This window comes from Stegostoma tigrinum, chromosome 3, assembly GCF_030684315.1.
Source record: "Stegostoma tigrinum isolate sSteTig4 chromosome 3, sSteTig4.hap1, whole genome shotgun sequence".
NCBI lineage: Eukaryota > Metazoa > Chordata > Chondrichthyes > Orectolobiformes > Stegostomatidae > Stegostoma > Stegostoma tigrinum.
In genome coordinates, this window is record NC_081356.1 from 31,919,008 (window position 1) to 31,939,809 (window position 20,802).

At 39.7% G+C, this 20,802-nt stretch overlaps 1 protein-coding gene across 3 annotated transcripts in view; it reads right to left on the reverse strand.

Moving 5' to 3' along the window:
* The window catches only part of ptbp3 (polypyrimidine tract binding protein 3), a 106,355-nt gene extending 86,504 nt beyond the window's left edge, over positions 1-19,851 (reverse strand). For 2 of the 3 annotated variants that reach the window (XM_048528133.2, XM_048528132.2), the window contains exons 1-2: positions 19,458-19,851; positions 18,531-18,564 (exon numbers count right to left, since the gene is read on the reverse strand). In XM_048528133.2, the coding sequence (XP_048384090.1) occupies positions 18,531-18,564; positions 19,458-19,465 (42 nt within the window). In that variant the 5' untranslated portion in view covers positions 19,466-19,851. The remainder of the gene's footprint in view (positions 1-18,530; positions 18,565-19,457) is intronic. The other variant, XM_048528134.2, reaches the window with a different exon arrangement.
* Between the last annotated feature and the right edge of the window lie 951 nt (positions 19,852-20,802).

A 20,802-nucleotide genomic window follows, 5' to 3' on the forward strand; every position in this document is an offset into this window, starting at 1 on the left:
TATCGAGAAGCTGAATAAACTGGGGCTATTTTCCCTGGAGTGTTGGAGGCTTGGGGGCGACTTTATAGGGGTTTAGGGTCATGAGGAGCATAGACAGGGTGAGCAGTGAAGGTCTTTTCTCCAGCGTAGGGGAGTCCAAAACTAGAGGGCATAGGTTTAAGGCGAGGGGGGGGAAAGAGATTTAAGAAGGGACTAAAGGGGCAACTTTTTCCATGCAGAGGGTGGTGCGTGTATGGAACGAGCTGCCAAAAGAAGTGGAGAAGGCTAGTACAATTAAAAAAATTTAAGAAGGCACTTGGACGGTCTGAACAAGAAGGGTTTAAGAGAGTGTTAAATGGGCCTAGATAGACTTAGGGTATCTGGTAGGCATGGACAAGTTCAATCGAAGGGTGTTTCCCTATTGTGTGACTATAACTCGATGAATAGTGATTAAATGTTTTACACATTTCAATGAAGCACAAACAGAGCACCTCAGTGGTGAAATAAAAAGGCGTAGAACTGGATGAATACAGCAGACCAATCAGCAGAGGAGCAGGAAAGCTGACATTTCACAAAAAAGGGTCCAGACCCGAAACGTTAGCTTTCCTGCTCCTCTGATGCTGGCTGGCTGCTGCGTTCACCCAGCTCTACACCTTATCTCAGATTCTCCAACATCGGCAGTTCCTATTACAGTGGTGAATATTTCTCAGAATCTGAATGTTCAATATAGTAGCCAAATCAATTTATTTTACCTAAGGAAATCTGTCATTCTTACCTGGCCTATGTGTGACTTCAAACCTGCAGTATGTGTTTGACGTCAAATTGCAAAATGCTCATAGCAAACCACTCGAAAAAGGAGTAGTTGAGGATGGATCAAAAAAAAAGCTGGCCCAATCAGCAACATCCACCAACACACCACAAAAAAAAGTTGTGTGCAAGAATTCTCTTTCCATCCTCTATTCCACAAGGAGGGAGGGGGGGGGCTAGAGAGGCAGCAATTTGGTCAAAAAGTGGCAGCTACTTCAAACATAACTCTGGTGAGCCTCATTAATGCATAAAAATATGGGAACATTTTATTAAATTGTCAATGTCCAAGTTACAAATCTTCAACAGACATACTTGCGGACTGAATTATGATACTTTACATAAGGGACAAAGTCAAAACTGGAACCATAGCCAACAGTGCCGAAAAAATACAAGCTATTTTGAGCAAAGACATCAACTGGAAAATAAATTATGTCAATTGTTAATTCTGTATAATCTTGGATTACAGAAAATGCACAAACAAAACCACAAAGCCAATCTCTACTGCTCCGAATTTCTCCCCTTGTTGATTCATAAAGCCATAAATTATGAAATAAGGTCATCAGATAGCTGCTCCAAAGCGAGTGACTGTAACTCAAGCTCCTTACTCCAACAGCCAAATGAATGTACTGGCCACATGTATAGAATGCACCATACTGAACATCTGAGCCAAAATGTGAAATCTTGACAAAATCTGTTTTACTATCAGAACATTTGGTTGGTTTAGAAGTGGAGAACTGAGAAGCATAGGCAAAATTTCAATTAAAAAGAGCTTTTTACACATTCACCTGTCACATTGTCAAACTCATCAACATTACTATACTCGGAGGCTTGAGGACTGCTTTGCGGAACACCTAAACTAAGCTCAGTTCGCAACAAACAACTACACCTTCCAGTCATGAATCATTTCAACACCCTCCCGCCCCACCCACCCGAAGGCCATGTCCATCCTGGGCTTCCTGCAGTGCTACAACGATGCCACCCAAAAGGTTGCAGGAACAGCATCTCATGTTTCACTTGGGAACTCTGCAGCCCAGGGGTATCAATGTGGATTTCAAAAGCTTCAAAATCTCCCCTCCCCCAACCACTTGCCAAAATCAGCCCAGCTTGTCCCCGCCTCCCTTAGCTGTTCTTTCTCTCACCTATCCCCTCCTCCCACCTCAAGCCCCACCCCCATCTCCCACCCACTAAGCTCATCCCGCCCCCTTGACCTGTCCGTCCTCCCTAGACTGACCTATCTGTAACTCCACACCTACACTCACCTTTATTGGTTCCATGCCCGCCTCTTTGACCTATCTGTCTCCTCTCCACCAATCTTCTCCTTTATCCATCTTCAATCCACTTCTCCTTCTCTCCCTATTTATTTTGGAACCCCCCCCTCCCCCCGCCATTTCTGATGAAGGGTCCCCACCCAAAACGTCAAACTTTCCTGCTCCGCCTGCTATGTTCATCCAGCTTCATACCACATTATCAAGGTTACTATACTGCTCCCTGATAGATACCAGAAGATACAAAATTACATGTAGCTCTCCCTCTCATGTCACGCCACTATATACATTGTACAATTGCGATGGAATGACTCAGATTGGGTGCAACTGACGCTTCCCAAAATTAAAAACGCACCCTTCCAAAAGATTAGCTTAGATCTCTTCCATTTTGCAGATGGTTTTGCCAAACACCAGAACAATTCAGGAATAGTCTTTTACAAGTATGAGATCATGCAGCTTTCATGAATATAGAATTCTTAGATTCCAATCTTTCAAACTACAACTCAAAATTTAGGCCTCATTCCTAAGAATCAAACGGACATCCAAAACTAATGATGTAGCTGAATTAATGTCAGCTTTGGTGTAATTCCAGCATTTTCTCACAAGTTCTCAAGTCCTACTTTAAAACTTCAGCACTTCACCTTGGCAGACATCTCAGTGCAGTTCTGATGAGAGCTGCACTGTATTGTTCAGATATCATTTTTCAAAGGAGATGCTAAATTACAACTCTGTGCTCAAATATTAGTAAAAGACTACAGGCATCAAAATGTAAGGAAGTCCTGCTCCAGTCAACATTCATTCCTTAAGCATCAACAAAACAATTCATATTTATCTCATACACTGAGATGCTGTATAAATATTTGCAAGCCTATTTATCTACATTACAATAATGAGCATCCAGTTTTGAATCGTACTGAACAGACCATAATGCTTCAGAACATTCTGGGATGCAAGAATACTAGATTTAACAAACAGCTCCAAGCTACACAGTGTCCACAGTGACACCATGAACAGTCAATATGCAAATTAAACCACACAATACATCACTGAGTATAACTCAGGCAAAAATCCTGGCAATTTACAAAGTAATACGCCCAACAGAGAAAAGGCCCACCAGCTTGACTTTCTTTTGATTCAAATTCATAAAATTAGATGTTCGTCAAAAAAAAAGTTGCAATCATTTTTCTCCTTGAAACCTGGCATGGAAAGCAAACCTTGACAATGTCAGCCCTTAAATGAAGTAAAATACAGCAAAGAAACTCTCAACAAATAAGCAGTATCCCTTCAAACATTTTTGGAGGAAAACCAAATCACCGGTCATTACAAGGCCAGAATGTTCAAAAGGATGGAATTCAACACGGACCTCAGCACATGTACAATCCTAATGATTTATTCAGTGCAGCGCACAGAACTCAATATTACATTCCACGTTCGTAATTCACTATAGTTTAACGACCTCCTAGTACATGTCAAGATGCAAACAAGTTTGATGCTGGATTTGTTTTCAACTTATTCCATTGAGGATATATCGGCTTTATTATAAACGCATTCATAAATTTAAGAGGAATAGCTTCAAATATTCTAAATCTCTGCCAGCTTGATGTTCCCAGGAGATAGGGAAGAAAAATAAACCAGACTACCGTCAGATTATTTCTCCTTTCAACAATACTCACTTCTGTGGCAGTTAGACAAATGAAAGTGAAATGCTTCAGTCAAATCATCCATCAGAAATGCTGTTATTTCGCTCGATCAAGTTTCCTCCCTCACCTTTCTAAAGACTAAAAGTGCAATCAAGTGACACCATAATAATTTCCCAAATTTCACTTTGATAAGATAATAACAATAGTTGAGATCACCAAAGCAGATAAACTGCATACCACAAGTTGGAAAGCAAAATTTCATAAATACCAAAAATCAATCAGTAGAATAATTCAGTAGGGTAAATAAATTTGGAGCATAAAAATGCTCCAAGGCCTGTTAGAAAAAAAATTCCGTCTTTCCATTTGAATGTGATGAATTCACTATTTACTTCACACAAATGGGAGTAGCAGCAAAAAAATTATAATCCCAAAGAGCAGAAAGCAGGTCTGGTAGTGCAACTGTCCTGTCCGAAAGAGATGCTTCACAAGTAATTTCTTATACAACCAAATCTCAAGCAAAAGAGTTCAATATTTTTCCACCACTTCTCTACAATACTTGATTTCAGTAAAAATTATGTTCTACGGAATTTTCTTCCAAAAATTTGCCTAAATAGCATTCACTTTTGGTGTGGACTTCAAGTAAATGGACTGTGAAAAGCATCAGTATAATTGCTGATACCCGAACAGCACATTTAGTCAGGAGTTGCACAGTGACATGCAGAAACAGTAGACTTTGGCAATTTTGTTTTGCTTAATAGGGAGCTAAGGGATTCAACTATACAACCTGCACTACTTGGCATCCGTTGATTCTAGTAATTTAAAAAAAATAAAATGCTGCCAAACCTACCTGCCCTAAATACTCACAAGGTCAACTCAGTCAATAACTGCCAAACTACACAGAACAGTACCCCATTCAAGCTTGGCAATAGGAATAACTTTGAGAATCATTATCAGCTGTTCGTGTACACCAAATTCTGTATTTCAACAAGATCCACAAAGAGTCGTGAGATCTTGTTGCAGCTCTATAAAACTTTGGTTAGACCGCACTTGGAATACTGCGTCCAGTTCTGGGCGCCGTATTATAGGAAAGATGTGGATGCTTTGGAGAGGGTTCAGAGGAGGTTTACCAGGATGCTGCCTGGACTGGAGGGCTTATCTTATGAAGAGAGGTTGACTGAGCTCGGTCTCTTTTCATTGGAGAAAAGGAGGAGGAGAGGGGACCTAATTGAGGTATACAAGATAATGAGAGGCATAGATAGAGTTGATAGCCAGAGACTATTTCCCAGGGCAGAAATGGCTAGCACGAGGGGTCATAGTTTTAAGCTGGTTGGTGGAAAGTATAGAGGGGATGTCAGAGGCAGGTTCTTTACGCAGAGAGTTGTGAGAGCATGGAATGCGTTGCCAGCAGCAGTTGTGGAAGCAAGGTCATTGGGGTCATTTAAGAGACTGCTGGACATGTATATGGTCACAGAAATTTGAGGGTGCATACATGAGGATCAATGGTCGGCACAACATTGTGGGCTGAAGGGCCTGTTCTGTGCTGTACTGTTCTATGTTCTATGTTCTATGTTCTATGTAACTGCATTCTTTGGGCACACACAGACAGAAGACCAGATGACACTCCGTACTAAGTTCTAATTGTGCTCCTGAAATGTGTAACATTAAGTAAACCAACTTTAAGTGAATCAGATTTTCTTGTTACAGCCAATTTAAGGGTGTACACAGTTAGGTTCTGTAGGCCCTTCCCAATCCGGGAAAAAGGTTTAAAAATTAGAACCCTTCAACTTGGAGTAATAAGTCATAGCTCATAGCTAAATTCTTGCACTGCAAAAGAAAACAACATTTAAATAAATGTTAATTTAAATAAAAATAGGCACAGTTTGCATTTACATCATGCATGCTAGTCTCTGGATCACTGACCCTCCTTCTGACAGACATTCTCTATCTCAACAAATCTGTTCATTAAACCCCGGATTGCTGTGTATTCTACTCCATGACATTTATTCTCTCCAAACTCCCCCTTCCTCACTGTTATTAGCCATACCCTTCTCCTGAGCGAGGGCTCAACAGATGAGAAATGAGAGGCATTAGAACAGCTTCAACTTCCTGGAAGTCAGTCACAAGCTGAAAAGGCTGTCACAGACAGAGGGTTCATAGCAACCAAATAGGTCAAGGATTGGAAAAGGCCATTCAAAACTGGCAGTGCGGGATCAAACAATGCGGAGAAGGCTTAGTTCAAAATTACTAAAACCTCCCAAAGCTAAACACAAACATGGACCCTAGTAACTGAGCAACATTCATCTTGAAAAGGAATTTAAAATTGGGGCTACTGCACCAAGAAGGTTCTGCTTTGTAACACCAGAAGATATAAACATCTTGTAGAATCTTGGTTAGGGTATAGGGTCATACACCACTTCACTCGTCCACCAGATGTGACACAGCAAGTTGGTGTCGCAACCTCCTCTGGCAATGCGTTCCAGGTACTCTCCAGCCTTTGTCTGTAAAAGCTGCCTCACACATCTCTTTTAAACTGCGTCTCCCACCTTGCACCTTGAACCTGTGTCCCCTAGTAACTGACCCCTCAACCCTGGGAAATGCCTCATTACTTTCCACTCTATCCATATCATTCACAATCTTATAAACTTCTATTAGGTCAGCTGTCAACCTCCTGTATTCCAGTAAAAACAAACCCAGTCTATCCAACCTTGCTTCATAGCTAAAATCCCCCATACTAGGCAACCTCCTGGTCAACCTTTTCTGCACCCTCTCCGAAGTATTGACATCTTTCTGATAGGGTGGTCGGTACAACTGAACACAACATTCCAAATATGGCCGAACCAAAGATCCACAAAACTGCAGGATAGCTTGCCCATCCTGCCCCTTCCAATGAAGGCAAGCATGCCATAAGCCTTTTTTAAAAAAACTACCACCTTATTTACCTGCGCTGCCACCTTCAGGTGATCTGTGAACCTGCACACCTGGATCTGTCTGCATATCAATCCTCCAAACGGTTCTGCCATTCACCGTATAATTTCCACCTGTATTTGACCTTCCAAACAAAAAATGTATCGCCTCACATTGTTCGGATTAAACCCCATCTGCTACTTTTGTGCTCATATGTCTAACTGATCTATACCCTGCTGTATCCTCTGACAATCCTCCTCACCACTCACAACTTCCCCCATCTTTGTACCATCTGGAAAACCTCTTCAAACACCAGCAACCACTGAATGCTAAACTAAAACTCTAGATCCGCCCATTTATGCTGCTTCTATTGCTCCAACTTAAGAAAAAACTCCAAGGGCTCTCAATTTGTTTATTTGATTGAGGTGATGAGCTGTCTCTTCCAAGCCAAAAAAAGGGGGCAAAATATGCCTCCCAAAGCCAGAGCACTGTCACACCAAACTATCCATGTAACAAAGGTTCCTCCTCCCTAGAATTATCATTGCAAATCTTTTCTGCACCCTTTCGAATTACGTTCCTGAAGCATTGTGTCTGCAATTGGTCAATAAGAATTGAGGCCAAAGCACTGCTTTAATCAAGATTAGCTCTCAGCTTTTATACTCTCTGCCCTTCTACACAAGCTCCAGTGTCCTTTTAAGCACTTCACAACTTGCCCTAACTGTGTGAATGAGTACACATACCTGCAGGTACCCATATCACTGTTAGAATTTTAGTCTTTGTCCAACCAAACATTGAATTTATATTATTCTCAGATTAAATTTCACCTCCCCAGCATCAAGTCATGTCACCAGTCACTTGACGTCTACCAATATCCTCATTATAATCCATTTAAGGTTAGTTCTTTCAGTTGGCTGGATGGCTAGCTAGCTATCAATGCAGAATGATGTCAACAGCATAGGGTTCAATCCCCATTACTGAGATTACGATGAAGCACTCGGTTTCTCATCCTCGCCCCTTGCGTGAGGCTTAGTAATTCACAGGTTAAACCAACTACCTGTTGCCTCTCCAATGAGCAGCAGCTCTACAGTCCAGGAGGACCATGACAACTTAACCTTTTTACTGCCAAGATAAGTCATCCAAATTTCACACATCTAAAAGAAAAGAGTTGTTAAGCAAGGATCAAAACTGCTATCGTTAAGCAGCGTGGATGCTTTAGAGGTTCTGCATGGGGAATGCTGATTAAAAGACTGGGCTATTAACAACTCCCTCTTCACAAGGTTTTTTTGCACAGTAATAAATGCAAAGCATCAGAGAGTTGACAAGGCTGGCCTTGTGGACCAAAGGGGGAAAATAAATGCAAGGATTTAAATAAAGTCTCACTGCTATCAGAAACCAATCCAAGCTCTGAAGAAACCATTGCCTCCTCAAAGTCTGCAAACCCATAATCTTGTCTCATGACCTCACATGGCATTACTACCCATAGTTTAGGAAATACTGCTCAAAATGGATTTTTAAAAAATTTTGTAAATGACAGCTCTAACAAACTGACCACAAAGTTTTAACCAATATTCTTACAACAGACAAACAATGGAGGGAATCATTCCCAACTCTCACACCAGGCAGTACACAAAGTCAGAGTTCATCCTTTATGACAGAAACATGCAAAGAAAGCTCTTTTACACACATTCAGCTTTACTCTATCTATTGATGACTTAAAATTGGCAATGGAGAATGCTTGTAACAGTCTGAACTTGAACCAGGAATCCATACGAATCAGATTTAACTTGTCTTAATCAAACATATTTGAAAATCATACATAAATTATATATTGTAGCCACTTACACTACACAATGGTTTGCATTTTTGAGATAAATTTCCAAATGTGGCAGCTTATGATGAAAGTATTTACCAAGAGATAACAGTCATAACCAAAACGTCAACCCGAGTTTCCCAGAATTATGTCTAGTTCTGCAATGTAGCTGTTTGGTATAACTGCATGGTGCACAGGCAAGGGTTCCCAGCATGAGTTGCTGAATAAAGACCAGACATGCAAACCCTGAAATGATTATTATTTACCCAGCGAATTTAGCATAGATCACGATTACTTTGATATTTTCAGAAAATGATTTTGGAAAGTTTTGCTATAACATTTTTCAAATTATTTTCTCTAGTGTCTGGGATATTGTATTGTATATTGTCAGGTTAACAACAAGAATTGCAGCCTCAACTGCTTAAAAATGTACAGGTCAAATGTTAACCTGCTATTCATGTAAAATTATTCCAATGTTTCATCATGCAGTGGTTGGAATTTTGTAGCCAATGGTGCTGGAGCTTAATTAAAATGTACACTTGCTCAGATATTCTGCAGGGTTTCTCACTGAAGTTGATAGAAATGTCAACAGAGCTGAAACATGCTCAGAAAGTGAAAGAGAAAGTGGGATTAATTAAATTAAGAGTTAAAATGGTTGCCTCTAAATCACCAGGAACTGAAATCTAAAGGAATGAGACATTCCAGTCGCCGAAGTTAATTTTCAGTGACCAAGAGGTTGTTTGGCTGTTAAAATTTTCAGCATACTTGAAATGGTCAAGCCCCAACTTTGCCTGTTTTTAACAGCAGCCTATATTCCATATATCAATTACAAATCTCTAGGCTGGGTATGGTTTCTGGGAGAGAAAAGCAAAAAAAAAATTCCCCATTGAAATTTACAAATGCAACCACCTAGAAGCTCCTGTCTGACTTATTCCATATTAACAGAGAGCATGAATGAAATTGAAGCACTCTAATTTAAAGTCATGTTAATTACCTAACATCCTTCAAAAATCTGTCGCAAGTCCAAGTTAAATGAAAGTCTAGCATCAATGATCGCAAAATTCCAACCACTATTGCGATTCTTCATTTCGAAAGGTGAAACACTGGAATAATTTTCATGAACAGCAGGTTCATATTTGATCTGCACATTTTTAAGCAGTTCAGGCTGCAATTCTTTAAATAACTTGTCAGTAGACAATACAGAATGCCAGACAAAAAAAAATTTAAAACTCGACTCCAAATATAATTTTGAACAAATGCAATGTTCATCACTAAAACAGTAGCAAAAATTTTCCAAAGCCAATTTTCTGAGAATATCACAAGGTAATATTGAATTTAGATGGGCAAAAAAAAATCCTTCAGGGTTGCCACATCTGATCGTTACCTAGAAACCCTTGCTGGAAATCCCTGCATGTGCACGATACAACTCGACCAGACAGCTACACTGATGTACGAGAAATCATTCTGGGAAACTCAGGATGACATCTGATTCATATCCAGCACTGTCTGCTAAATCTACACCTAAATGTGCATTATGTAACAGGAATCATGAGTGACAAAAACAAAACAGGAAACACTGGGAAGTTGGTAAGGCAACATGTGTCAAAAAAAAACCAATACATGTTTTCAGATCAATGACATTTCATTACAAGGTTTACATGACAATTTTCCAACACTTCAAAGCCAGTTCTGAATATTAGTTAGAAAAATGTCCACGAATGATCAACAAGGGTGTGCCTGATAGCCACAATAGCATCCCAACATGGAGCTGCTGGGTCCTTCAGAGATGGGAAGGAATTTGGCCAAAAGTTCCTATTAAGTGCCCAGGCTCACTGGTTGAAAATCAAACACTTATGTTGCAGTACAACATCAGCCACCTACAGGCAGAATTCTCAGAATATCCAATACTCTGATTGCTGTTAACTGGAAGGGGTTGGAAAACTAACCATTTGGCTAGGATTCCTTCAATTCCAGCCATTATTTGGGCCATTCTGACCTCCGGCAACAGGCAATGACTGTTCAAAAAGAAAGGTGTGACATGGTGGCCTGCAGTTGAGAAAAGTCAACTTATTTTCATTATTAGTGTGATCTGCCCAGAGAAAACAAGAATCTAATCACAGTTTTGCATCACAGATAGTCAGGGTCCATTAGCTCCGATGGCTGGTGACTGGTTTGCAATGCAGAATGTTGAAAACAGCATGGGTTCATTTCCTATACCGGCTGACGTTGCTATGAAAAAGAAACATCTCAACCTCTCCTCTCGCCAGACAAGTTAGCACTCTCTGATGAGTGCGCTGCCCTATTGACCAGCAGGACGACAGCAACTTCAAATTTAGACCAAGTAAACCCATGGTTTTGAATAATCATAGAGAACCACTATAAATAATAAATTTAAAAACACAAAAACTGCATTATGTTCTAGAATCTGAACAGTTCAAACCCATAGGTCACCTTGTTCAGCTTTTAAAATTTTAAACACATTGTACATTTCTACTGGAAAAATGGAAGCATGAACCAGTAAATAGGTTATGGCTTACTTAGCATTGGAAATTGAGCCCTTCTGTTTCAGGAGTTGTCACAAATTAAATCAAAGATTTTAAAAAAAAATACTTGGTTTCCCAACTGACTCAACTTTCAGATCTAGGTCAAACCCATGAGCCAGGTTTATGTGCATAAAAATTAATCTTTAATACAATTAATTAAACTCCAGTCACAACCCAGCAATTAGATTCCACCACTGCCACTTGTGCCGATTGCAAAGGGATGGCACGGTGGCTCAGTGGTTAGCACTGATGGCTCACAGTGCCAAGGACCCAGCTTCAATCCCACCCTTGGGTGACTGTATGGAATTTGCACATTCTCCCCACATCTGCTTTGGTTTCCTCTGGATCCCTCTCACGATCCAAAGATATGGAGGCTAGGTGGATTGGACATGCTAAGATGGTCAGTGTAGAGGGATATGTGGGTTTTAGGGGATGGGTCTGGGTGTAATGCTCCGAGGGTCAGTGTGGGCTTATTGGGCTGAAGGGCCTGTTTCCACATTGTAGGGATTCTATGAAACCATTGGCACATTACACTAAATTAAACCTGTACACCCCACCCCACTTCCCCATTCATCTAGATAAATGAGAGGTGGTAAGACCAATCAGGGCAGGACTTGTACACTTAACGGTAAGGTCCTGGGGAGCGTTGCCAAACAGAGGCCTTTGAGTGCAGGTTCGTTGTTCGGTGAAAGTGGAGTCTCAGTTAAGACAGGATAGAGAAGGCGGTATTTGGTATGCTTTCCTTTATTGGTCAGTGCATTCAGTATAAGAGTTGGGAGATGATGTCGCAGATATACAGCACATTGGTTAGGCCATTTTTGGAACACCGCATGCAATTTTGGTCTCCCTGCTCTAGGAAGGACGTTGAGAAACTTGGCTAGGTTCAGAACAGATTGACAAAAGATGTTGCCAGGGTTGGAGGGATTGAGCCCAAGGGAGAGGCTGAATAGGCTGGGGGTATTTTTCCTGGAGCATCAGAGGCTGAGGGGTGATCTTATAGACGTTTATAAAATCATGAGAGACACTGAGTGGGTGAAGAGTCCATGTGTTTTCCCCAGGGTGGGAGGTCCCAAACTAGAGGGTGTATGTTTAAAGGTGAGAGGGGAAGGATTTAAAAGGGGCCAAACAGGCAACTTTTTCCACACAGAATGCAATGAGCTGCTAGGGGAAGTAGAGGCTGGTACAATTACAACATTTAAAAGACACGTGGATGGGTATATGAATAGGAAGGGTTTAGTGGGATATCAATCAAATGCTGGCAAACACGATTAGATTAATGAGAGATCTGCTCAGCACGGACGAGATGGGCCAAAGGGTCTGTTTCTCTGCTGTCCCACTCTGTGTGCTATCCCTAACACCAGGAATGAAAACAGCCATTATATCAATTCTAAGAACACAAGGTTAACATTTAACAGTTAACATGGCTATTAGGCAACACAAAATAAGAATGTTCCAGTTATAAGCACTGGCTGTTAGATAATTACCAAGTAAACTCATACATGTGTTACTCCTCCAAGGCTCTAATATTTGGAATATACCATATCATAAAAGCCATTCCTTTAAGTGGTTTGGTAATTCTCTAAAATGTAATTGTAATTATGGAATCTAACTTTAATAATCAACAGAAGCAGAGCAACAATTTCTACCAGGAATTCACTCAAGGGTTATTGTACTCTTATAAATGTCACCTGTAACTGCTGTTTCAGGAAGTGAAATGCCAACAGCACTCTGTACAGCTGATTCACAAGATCAGACTTCAAATAAATCAAGCTAGCAAGGGACGAATGAATACAGCTTCACTGTACTTTAAGTATTTATGAAAGGACACGACCCATCTTGAAAGGAAACTACTGATGGAAACATGGATTATCGACACTCAATGGATGACCTAACTGAACTGCTGACTTATAAGAAGGGCACTGCAGTCACTCATTAGCTTGTGAAATGGCATTAAAGTAAGACTGCACTTAGCAATTTCTAAGCGCAATAAAGTATTTTAAAATGCACATTCAAAAGATGAGCAAGATAATGAAAAAACAAACTAGCATAATAAGTTAATGTTCCTGTCCACGAGCAAGTTTGTACTGTTTCGGGTGAATGGATCATTAGATCATGCTTCATAGAATCCTTACAGTGCAGAAGCAGGCCATTTTTTCCATCAAGTCTGCACCGACCATCCAAAGAGCACCCGACACAGACCCTCATCCTCACAGCCCTGCATTCCCATGGCCAATCCATCTCGCTTGCACATCCCTACACACTATGGGCAATTCAGGATGGCCAATCCACGCAATCTGCACATTTTGTGGACTATGGAAGGAAACCCATACAGACACAGGGAGATTGTGCACTAGTATAACTGAAAGTTTGTTAAAAAAAAATACACATTCACTGCTTAAAGAAACCTTATTCATTTCCCCTACCAGAGTCCATAGCTGCCACACTATACCAGAAATTGTGTTGATTTTTCAGCAATTACAGAAGCAAAAAGCTTTTTAAATGAACTTGGAGAAAATGCATTCCAACAGTGAACAGCCACTGACTGTGGAAAATATTACACACAATTCCATTTGCACTTAGTCAGTAGGTGTACTGAAATCACAAGAACTAACTGACGCCGCATGCAAGGAGAAAGAGTTATAGCAATCTCGGACCATGATATACTTTTGATTGGAACATCTTTTCGAAAACATCAACTGGTTGAGATGAATGACATGCTTCCTTGTGGCAGCCTTTGCGCATGCCAATGAAAGAGATTTTATGGGCACAGCCAATTGAAAAGATCAATTAAGTTATGCACAGCCTTTTGTACTGTAAAAGCATCAAGGAATATAGAACAAAGCAGTCAGGATTTAAGTGAATAACTGAACAGTCTTCTCCCATGCAACAGCGTAACATTTTCTGGCACAGTGGTAGAGTCCCTACCTCTGAGCCAGGAGGTCTGAGTTCCAGTCCCCTCTGCTTCAAACAGGTGCATCATACCATGTTGATTAGAAAATATCAACAAAGAAATTGGCCATTAATAATGGAGGTTAAAGCCGTATATTCAATTTCAGAAAATGCTTCACAAAAAATATGCTGTAAGCAAGTTTAAATTGATTAACAGAACAGGTTTCATCAATATTAGTGTAATAGTCCAATCAGACGCTAACACCAACCAAGACTCCAAATGCACAAACATTATATAATGGACAATGATACTGAGAAAAATAAACTAACATAAATTAAGGAATTTGCTATCATTTTACAATGTAAAGTAAACCAAGCATGGAATAGAAGATTCAAAGTCTGGCAAGTAACCAAACATCGGATAATTGCCAAAATGTCAACATCACAAAACTGAAATACAACAAGCTCGCTAAGTTCTGAACAAGATGCAATCCTGTATTTCAGCTGCAATATTTTAACTGAACTTCACAATGCAATTAATCAGTCAGTACCTCTCCAAAATGGTCAACCAAAACTTCAACTTGCTGCTCTCAGCCAAACTTCAAATTCTGATACTTACACTTTGTACCAAATCCCACAAAATATATTACTTTACTCCATCCTTTTTTCTAATCAAGAAATTTTCATATGAACCAGTGATATAAAAGGATATGTAAATAAATGGATATAGAGAGAGGAAAAACAAGAATTTTCACGTGACAACAAGCAATTGTCATCTGAACCACTATGATAATGCCTTGTCGGGAATAACATACTTATATTTCTGCAAAGAATTTAAATGGCAAAGATAGTTCCAAATGTTAAACCATCACGCCATGAGAAAAGGTTCCTGAGCCTTTTATTTATTATTATCTTGATAGATGAAAACAAGAATAGATAGAAATGCTATGACTTAAATTTCAAGAAAGAATTTTACCAAGAGACTTCAACATATTTCATTCAAATTTTGCTATTGTCAGTGGCTTCTGATAAGATAGCGGTGAAGTAGGGCTTCTCAGCCAGGGCTCATTCACTTTTCTTTCTTCTCTCTCATTTTTTTTTCTCTTCTATTTTAGTTTACTTACTTCAAAGATCTTGGTTGTGGCGACAACATTGGTGGCACGTAGTTTTGTCACAGCTAAGTTGGACTTTCCGACTGCTTCTGCTTCGTCGAGGCGGTCCAAGCAACAACTCATGGCTGCTGCTGCAGCAGCAAGTTTGGGTTCCTGCTGGCATTTGCTTCCAATGCAGATTCAGAGGGGTGGTGGCTGCATCAGTAAGCTGGGCCCAAAGCAGACTCTCAGCGGCGGCCGAGTCAAGTGTGGGTCAGTGAGCTATGGGGCAGCATCAGTAGTTTTTGCAGTGGTGAGGTCCAGCAAGGACTCAGTGGCAAGTGCATCGGCAGAGGCAAGATGGCACCAAAGAGTGACAAGTTTCATTCCAGCATGGTGACAAGGTGATGGGGACTCGTGCCTCACCACCAAGCCCACGATAGAGCACTTAACAAGGAGGACTATATAGTTGGACACTTTATTTATTCATTTTTCTGCCCTGAGATTCTATATTTTGGTTTACAGAACTGGAGACTGGCAACACTTGACAAATAATTTTCACTATTTTGTAACAAGATATACATGAGAATAAATTTAATATCAATAAGCTGATCACAAACCGGTTATAAAACTAACAACTTTGAATACATGAACAGGAATACCAACAAAATAGAATACAGTTCTAGTAAAGTTTCACAATTTTCATTGCATCTAGACAGAGCAAAGCAATGCGACAGTTTCTCATTTCAACTTTGGTCATCATTAAACATCGTTGAAAACAAATGAGTTTACCTGTGACAAAGAACATTAAAATTATAACATGCCACTGTTTAAGTGCGTTACATTACAAATTCAAGCCCAACCTGCCGTACAAGAAATGAAACCACAAAATCAGAGTGAAACCATGACAGGAAATCGCCATCATTTTCTGTTATAATGAACACGGTCTTCTCAATGGAAGTTTGATGGCTGTTCCAAATGGGACTCTTGTCAACATGAAAGATTTGTTCACAATGAGTAATTTGCCCAAAAAGAAACGAGATCTGTATCTAAATCTATCTTTACCCAATCAAATTCACTTTCTATGACAGAGAACATTGGCAAAGAACACTACGAATAATTTCTAAGTTTTTTGCAAAACAAATTGGAAGTAGTGCAATTTTTTTTCTTGATTAAGTACTATTGGTAACAAAAAACTTCAGTCAAATGACTAATACTGAAGCATACTTTTGGTTATAATTGAAACAGATCCCTGTTTCAAGATTATTTCTCTTCTCAGTAGCATATTGTTTGTGGTTATTTAACACAAATTGAAGTGGAGTAGCAAAACTGCGTTAATATAGCCAGGAGGCCTGGCTTCAAATCCTACTTACCCTATAGGTGTATACTAGCGTCTGATTAGAAAAAAAATCTAAAGACATCCCCATGTATTTCTTAAGAAGAACAAACTTTAAAACATTCAACATAAACAAATGGAAATTACAAGAAAACATTTTCAATGATGTGCAAATCTCCATTTAGTTCTGACACAAGTAGAGAAGAAGCCAGTTATCTCACTCAAAAGAGCCATATTTACTGTATCTATTTAAACTGATCACACAACACTTAACATGGATGCTAACTGAACTGAAAACAATTCCACTCCCATGCAGCAGTATAAAATCACTGAGCATAAAAACTGACTTCATTGAAACCTGAGTTTCAAAATTACCCAACAGATAATTATTTTGGAAACAACCTTTTAATTCAATGCATCAGACATAAAATGGCATTGAACAAAACGGTCAACATCCCTTCTGAAATATGCTGCTGGAAAATAAAATCTTAAAACAGACAGAAATGGCACGGGATAAGAAAAAACATCAATGTGTCCTCAGAACAGTAGAGAAATTGTACCATTTTAACCTCCTTTCATATCCTACAGTCACACAACTAGGTTGGGTTCTTGTATACCCCCTTGTGGCTACACAAAATGGGACCTCAGCAAAAGACTTTTCTCCTTGACTACACTGTATGGCATTTGTATATTTCTGCCTATCTTCAAAAGAGAACAATAATGCTTCATATTTATTTATAGATAAGCAGAGTTGCACAGGCAGGGGGTAAGTTTTGTTTTAAAAAAAACAGCAATGCTGTATCACAAATGATGGAGTTAAGTAGAAGCAGAAAGCAAAGTTCAAGGAATACTGTGGTTTCACCAAATCACAATCAGCGAAATCTTAGAGATAATGGGAATTGCAGATGCTGGAGAATCCAAGATAACAAAGCGTGGATCTGAATGAACACAGCAGGCCAAACGGCATCTTAGGAGCACAAAAGCTGACGTTTCGGGCCTAGATCTTTTTCTGATGGTCGAGGCCGGAAACGTCAGCTTTTGTGCTTCTAAGATGCTGCTTGGCCTGCTGTGTTCATTCAGCTCCACACTTTGTTATATCAGTGGAATCTTGTTGGATTTCTCATTTGGGAAAAAATACTATCAAGTGGAAGTGACTTCACGAGTACCATAGTCAAATTCACTTGAAACTTTATTCTGTGGGGTTTAAAACATCCGAAAATTGCCGATATGATCATTATAGTACATTTTCACCCACAATAAAACCTTGTGCTGCGCATTTTGGATTACAGTCAAACACTTCAGCACAAACCTCAAATCCAATTCAAGGTGAGCAAAAATAGCTTCTCAGCCTGAAGCTTGTTTTTAAACAAAGAAACTCAATTAGATAATACTAACATCAGACTGGAACGCACTGAATTCAAATTATGTTTATCTATTTCTAAGTGTGTGCTTAGGATTTATTGAGCCATCTGAGTTTCTGAATGTTTAACATCTTGCACACATTCGTGTTCTGTGTTCAGTTACTCTATGAAATCTATTAAAGTATCAAGCAGAGAATGTACATCAATAACTATGACAAGCAAAAGGGAACAATCCAAGAAAATTTTCAGACTTCTGGTTATGCAAAGCCCAAAGGATAACTACCTCACAATCTGAATCACCCACCTGAATAAAACACACCCTTGCTTTTCACAAACACTTCTTTTCCAAGAATGACGTGTTAAACTAATAATCATGCCTCAAAAATTATATCTAACATTTCTCAAACAACAGAAAATCTAACACACAGCCATATTGCAAATCCAAAGCACACAAAAGAAATCAAAAAGGCCACAAAACTACCAACCCCACAGGATATATAAAAAACCATAAGTTCCTCGAACCAGATCCACATACTTCCTGTTGTTGTAATTTTTTTGATATTCTAATGTATTAGCTAGCAGCTTTAGCAAAAAAAAGTGATCACGTATACCAATCAGTAATTATTTCAAACATCTTTTGGACTCTAACAAATATTTAGTGAAGAGAAACTACTCCATTTCTGCCAACCCTATGACTAATTGTTTGAGAGAAGCTGTTGTCGAAACAGCAGCCTTGCCAGAAAATGGTGACGGTAAACTAGAGAGGGAGAGAAAAAAATCCACTCAGCACAACACAATGAAACACAGGAAGACTCGAGGTTGAACTTCAAGCTCACACACAAGGGGTGTTTGAAATCATAAAAGGAAAATAAAAGTAAAGTTAGAAAGAGAGAAAAGACTCCTACCTTTAAACCGACTGCTATAAGATCTGTGACAATGCTGTAGGGAAGGAAAAGGGGAAAAAAAGAGAACATGAGAAAAAAAAAGTTAAAGCTTCAGTTACTTACATACAGTGATACAATGAAACTTAAAGTAAGAGATAGGGGGAAAATGATTTACAAAACTAAAACTGGAAATGACTTCTTTTTAAAAAAGGGACAGATTTTTAGAAAGATCTGCTTATGACTGCAGTATTTCCTTAAATTACAAAGCAAAAGGAGAGCACAGATGAAGCTATTCGAGTTGAGGAAACAGCAAAAGTCTCTACGCTTTATTTTTGGGGAGGGTTAAGAGAGGTTTTCATGCCAATTCGGCAGTATTACGTGAATATACAAACTAGAATCTGAACGAAACACGGTTTCTTGTACGAAGCGAGACAGGAGTAAAAAAAAAACCAGACAAGGCAGACATACTCGACGAGAAAATAAATGATCACTCGCAATCCACATCCTCTCGCTCATCGTCATAAACTGCACACTTGTTTTCCAGAAGTTTTAACATTCTCTCCCTTCGTCTGGGATCACAAAAAGTTTTCAAAACAAAAAACATTGTCAATTAAATACTCCCCGTATCTCCAGACGTAATTTAGCCTTTACTAGTTTTTGGAAAGACAAAAATGCCTGAAAAAGAGGGACAAAAGCACACGCACAAAAAATCCTTCGACCAACGCTCCATAAACTGGAAGGGGGGGGTAATTACATAAATTTCAAACTCAACGAAACTACCCTATAATGCTGATCATTAAGAACCATCAAATGCCAGCCAAATACAGCAACTGCAAAACCGACAAAAAAAAATTCATAAAACACAGTAACCCAAAAGGGAAGGTGGCGTCGAGCCTGGGCGCCAGCCCTGAGGGAGGGAAAAGAAAGAAAAGGCCACCATCAACTTACCCGTCCATCGCACACACACCCCACTAACACGCACGAAGGGACAGACAGAGAGAGCTGAACGATGGATGCTAATAACGACGGCGACGGTTGGAGCTACCGCGAGCTTCTTCTTTTTCAAAAAAAGAGAAAAGCCGTTGACGGTCCCGTCAGAGGAAGGAGGAGGAGGCGGCGACGGCAACGCGCTCCGGCGGCAGCAACTTCCCGCCGTGTGTAATACCGACAAGGATCGAGGACTGTCGGCACAAGGTGACGGAGTAAAGGAAAGAGAAAGGGAGCGAGGGAGGGGTCGTTTAGGGGAGGATTGAGGAAGGAAGGAAGGGGAGCGAGAGAGAGAGAAGCTCCACCTTTTCGCACCGGCTCTCCTCCCCCTCTATACCTCGTTCACAAAATGGCGGCTAAGTCCCAGCGTTGAGATTGTACTCCCTGCTTTCACAATCCCAAATATCCCAGCGCCCCCATCCCCCACAATTAAAAACATTTCACTTCATTTTTAGTCCCAAGCAAACCCTGCTGAGATGCGATGTTCATCTCCTGGTTATGGCTTTTGCGTGTTTCTGAATTTCTGTGCATTTCGGTGAAAGAACAATAAGGTCCTAAAACAAACAAATGATGTGTAATTTTGAAATGTAGGTTAAATGAGTGCTTTCGCTCTTCTTTCTGTGGCTCAACCAGGGATAACCATCATGAATTTTTTCCCCAGGTTTGTTTCCTTAACTTTGACAGGATTTTAATATCATTGCCCGGGTATAATAACCATTTCTATTGATTTGTTTTTGTTCGTAATTACTGATGATTTTAAAGGTTTATTAGAAACTGACTCAATTTTATAATGTGTTGAGAGACTGAGGAAATATGAAGTCATAAATTCAGTTCCCAATACCTTTGCAAAAAAAAGCTTTCCTATCATCTACAAACAGTTTGGGTGGAGTGATTTACAAAGTTTTGAAATTGCAGGTCAGTCCTTTCAGATTCCATGCGTTCTGATGTGTAGTTGAGTCAAATCTACAGTGAGACTGGATTTCTTTCACTCGGTATGCATTCAAGTGGTAGATTTGCAGTTGTTTAGCAGATCATTTGCACCCACTTTTACGTGAGAGTAGATTGCACACGAAGGAAGCAATTTACCCAAAACTCTGTAATTGTAATTGTAATTCATGAACATAGCCAACGAGGAGCAGGCTTTTCTGATACCTTGGTGAGCATTTGGCCCGTAATCAAAACCACCACAGATTAATAGCCCATTTTTTATTTAAATTCTAGAAGTTTGCTCCATGACTCCAAATGAGGTAGTGTTAATTTTATATTCTGGTATGTTTTAACATGATATTTTGTTTCTCTCTTTCCA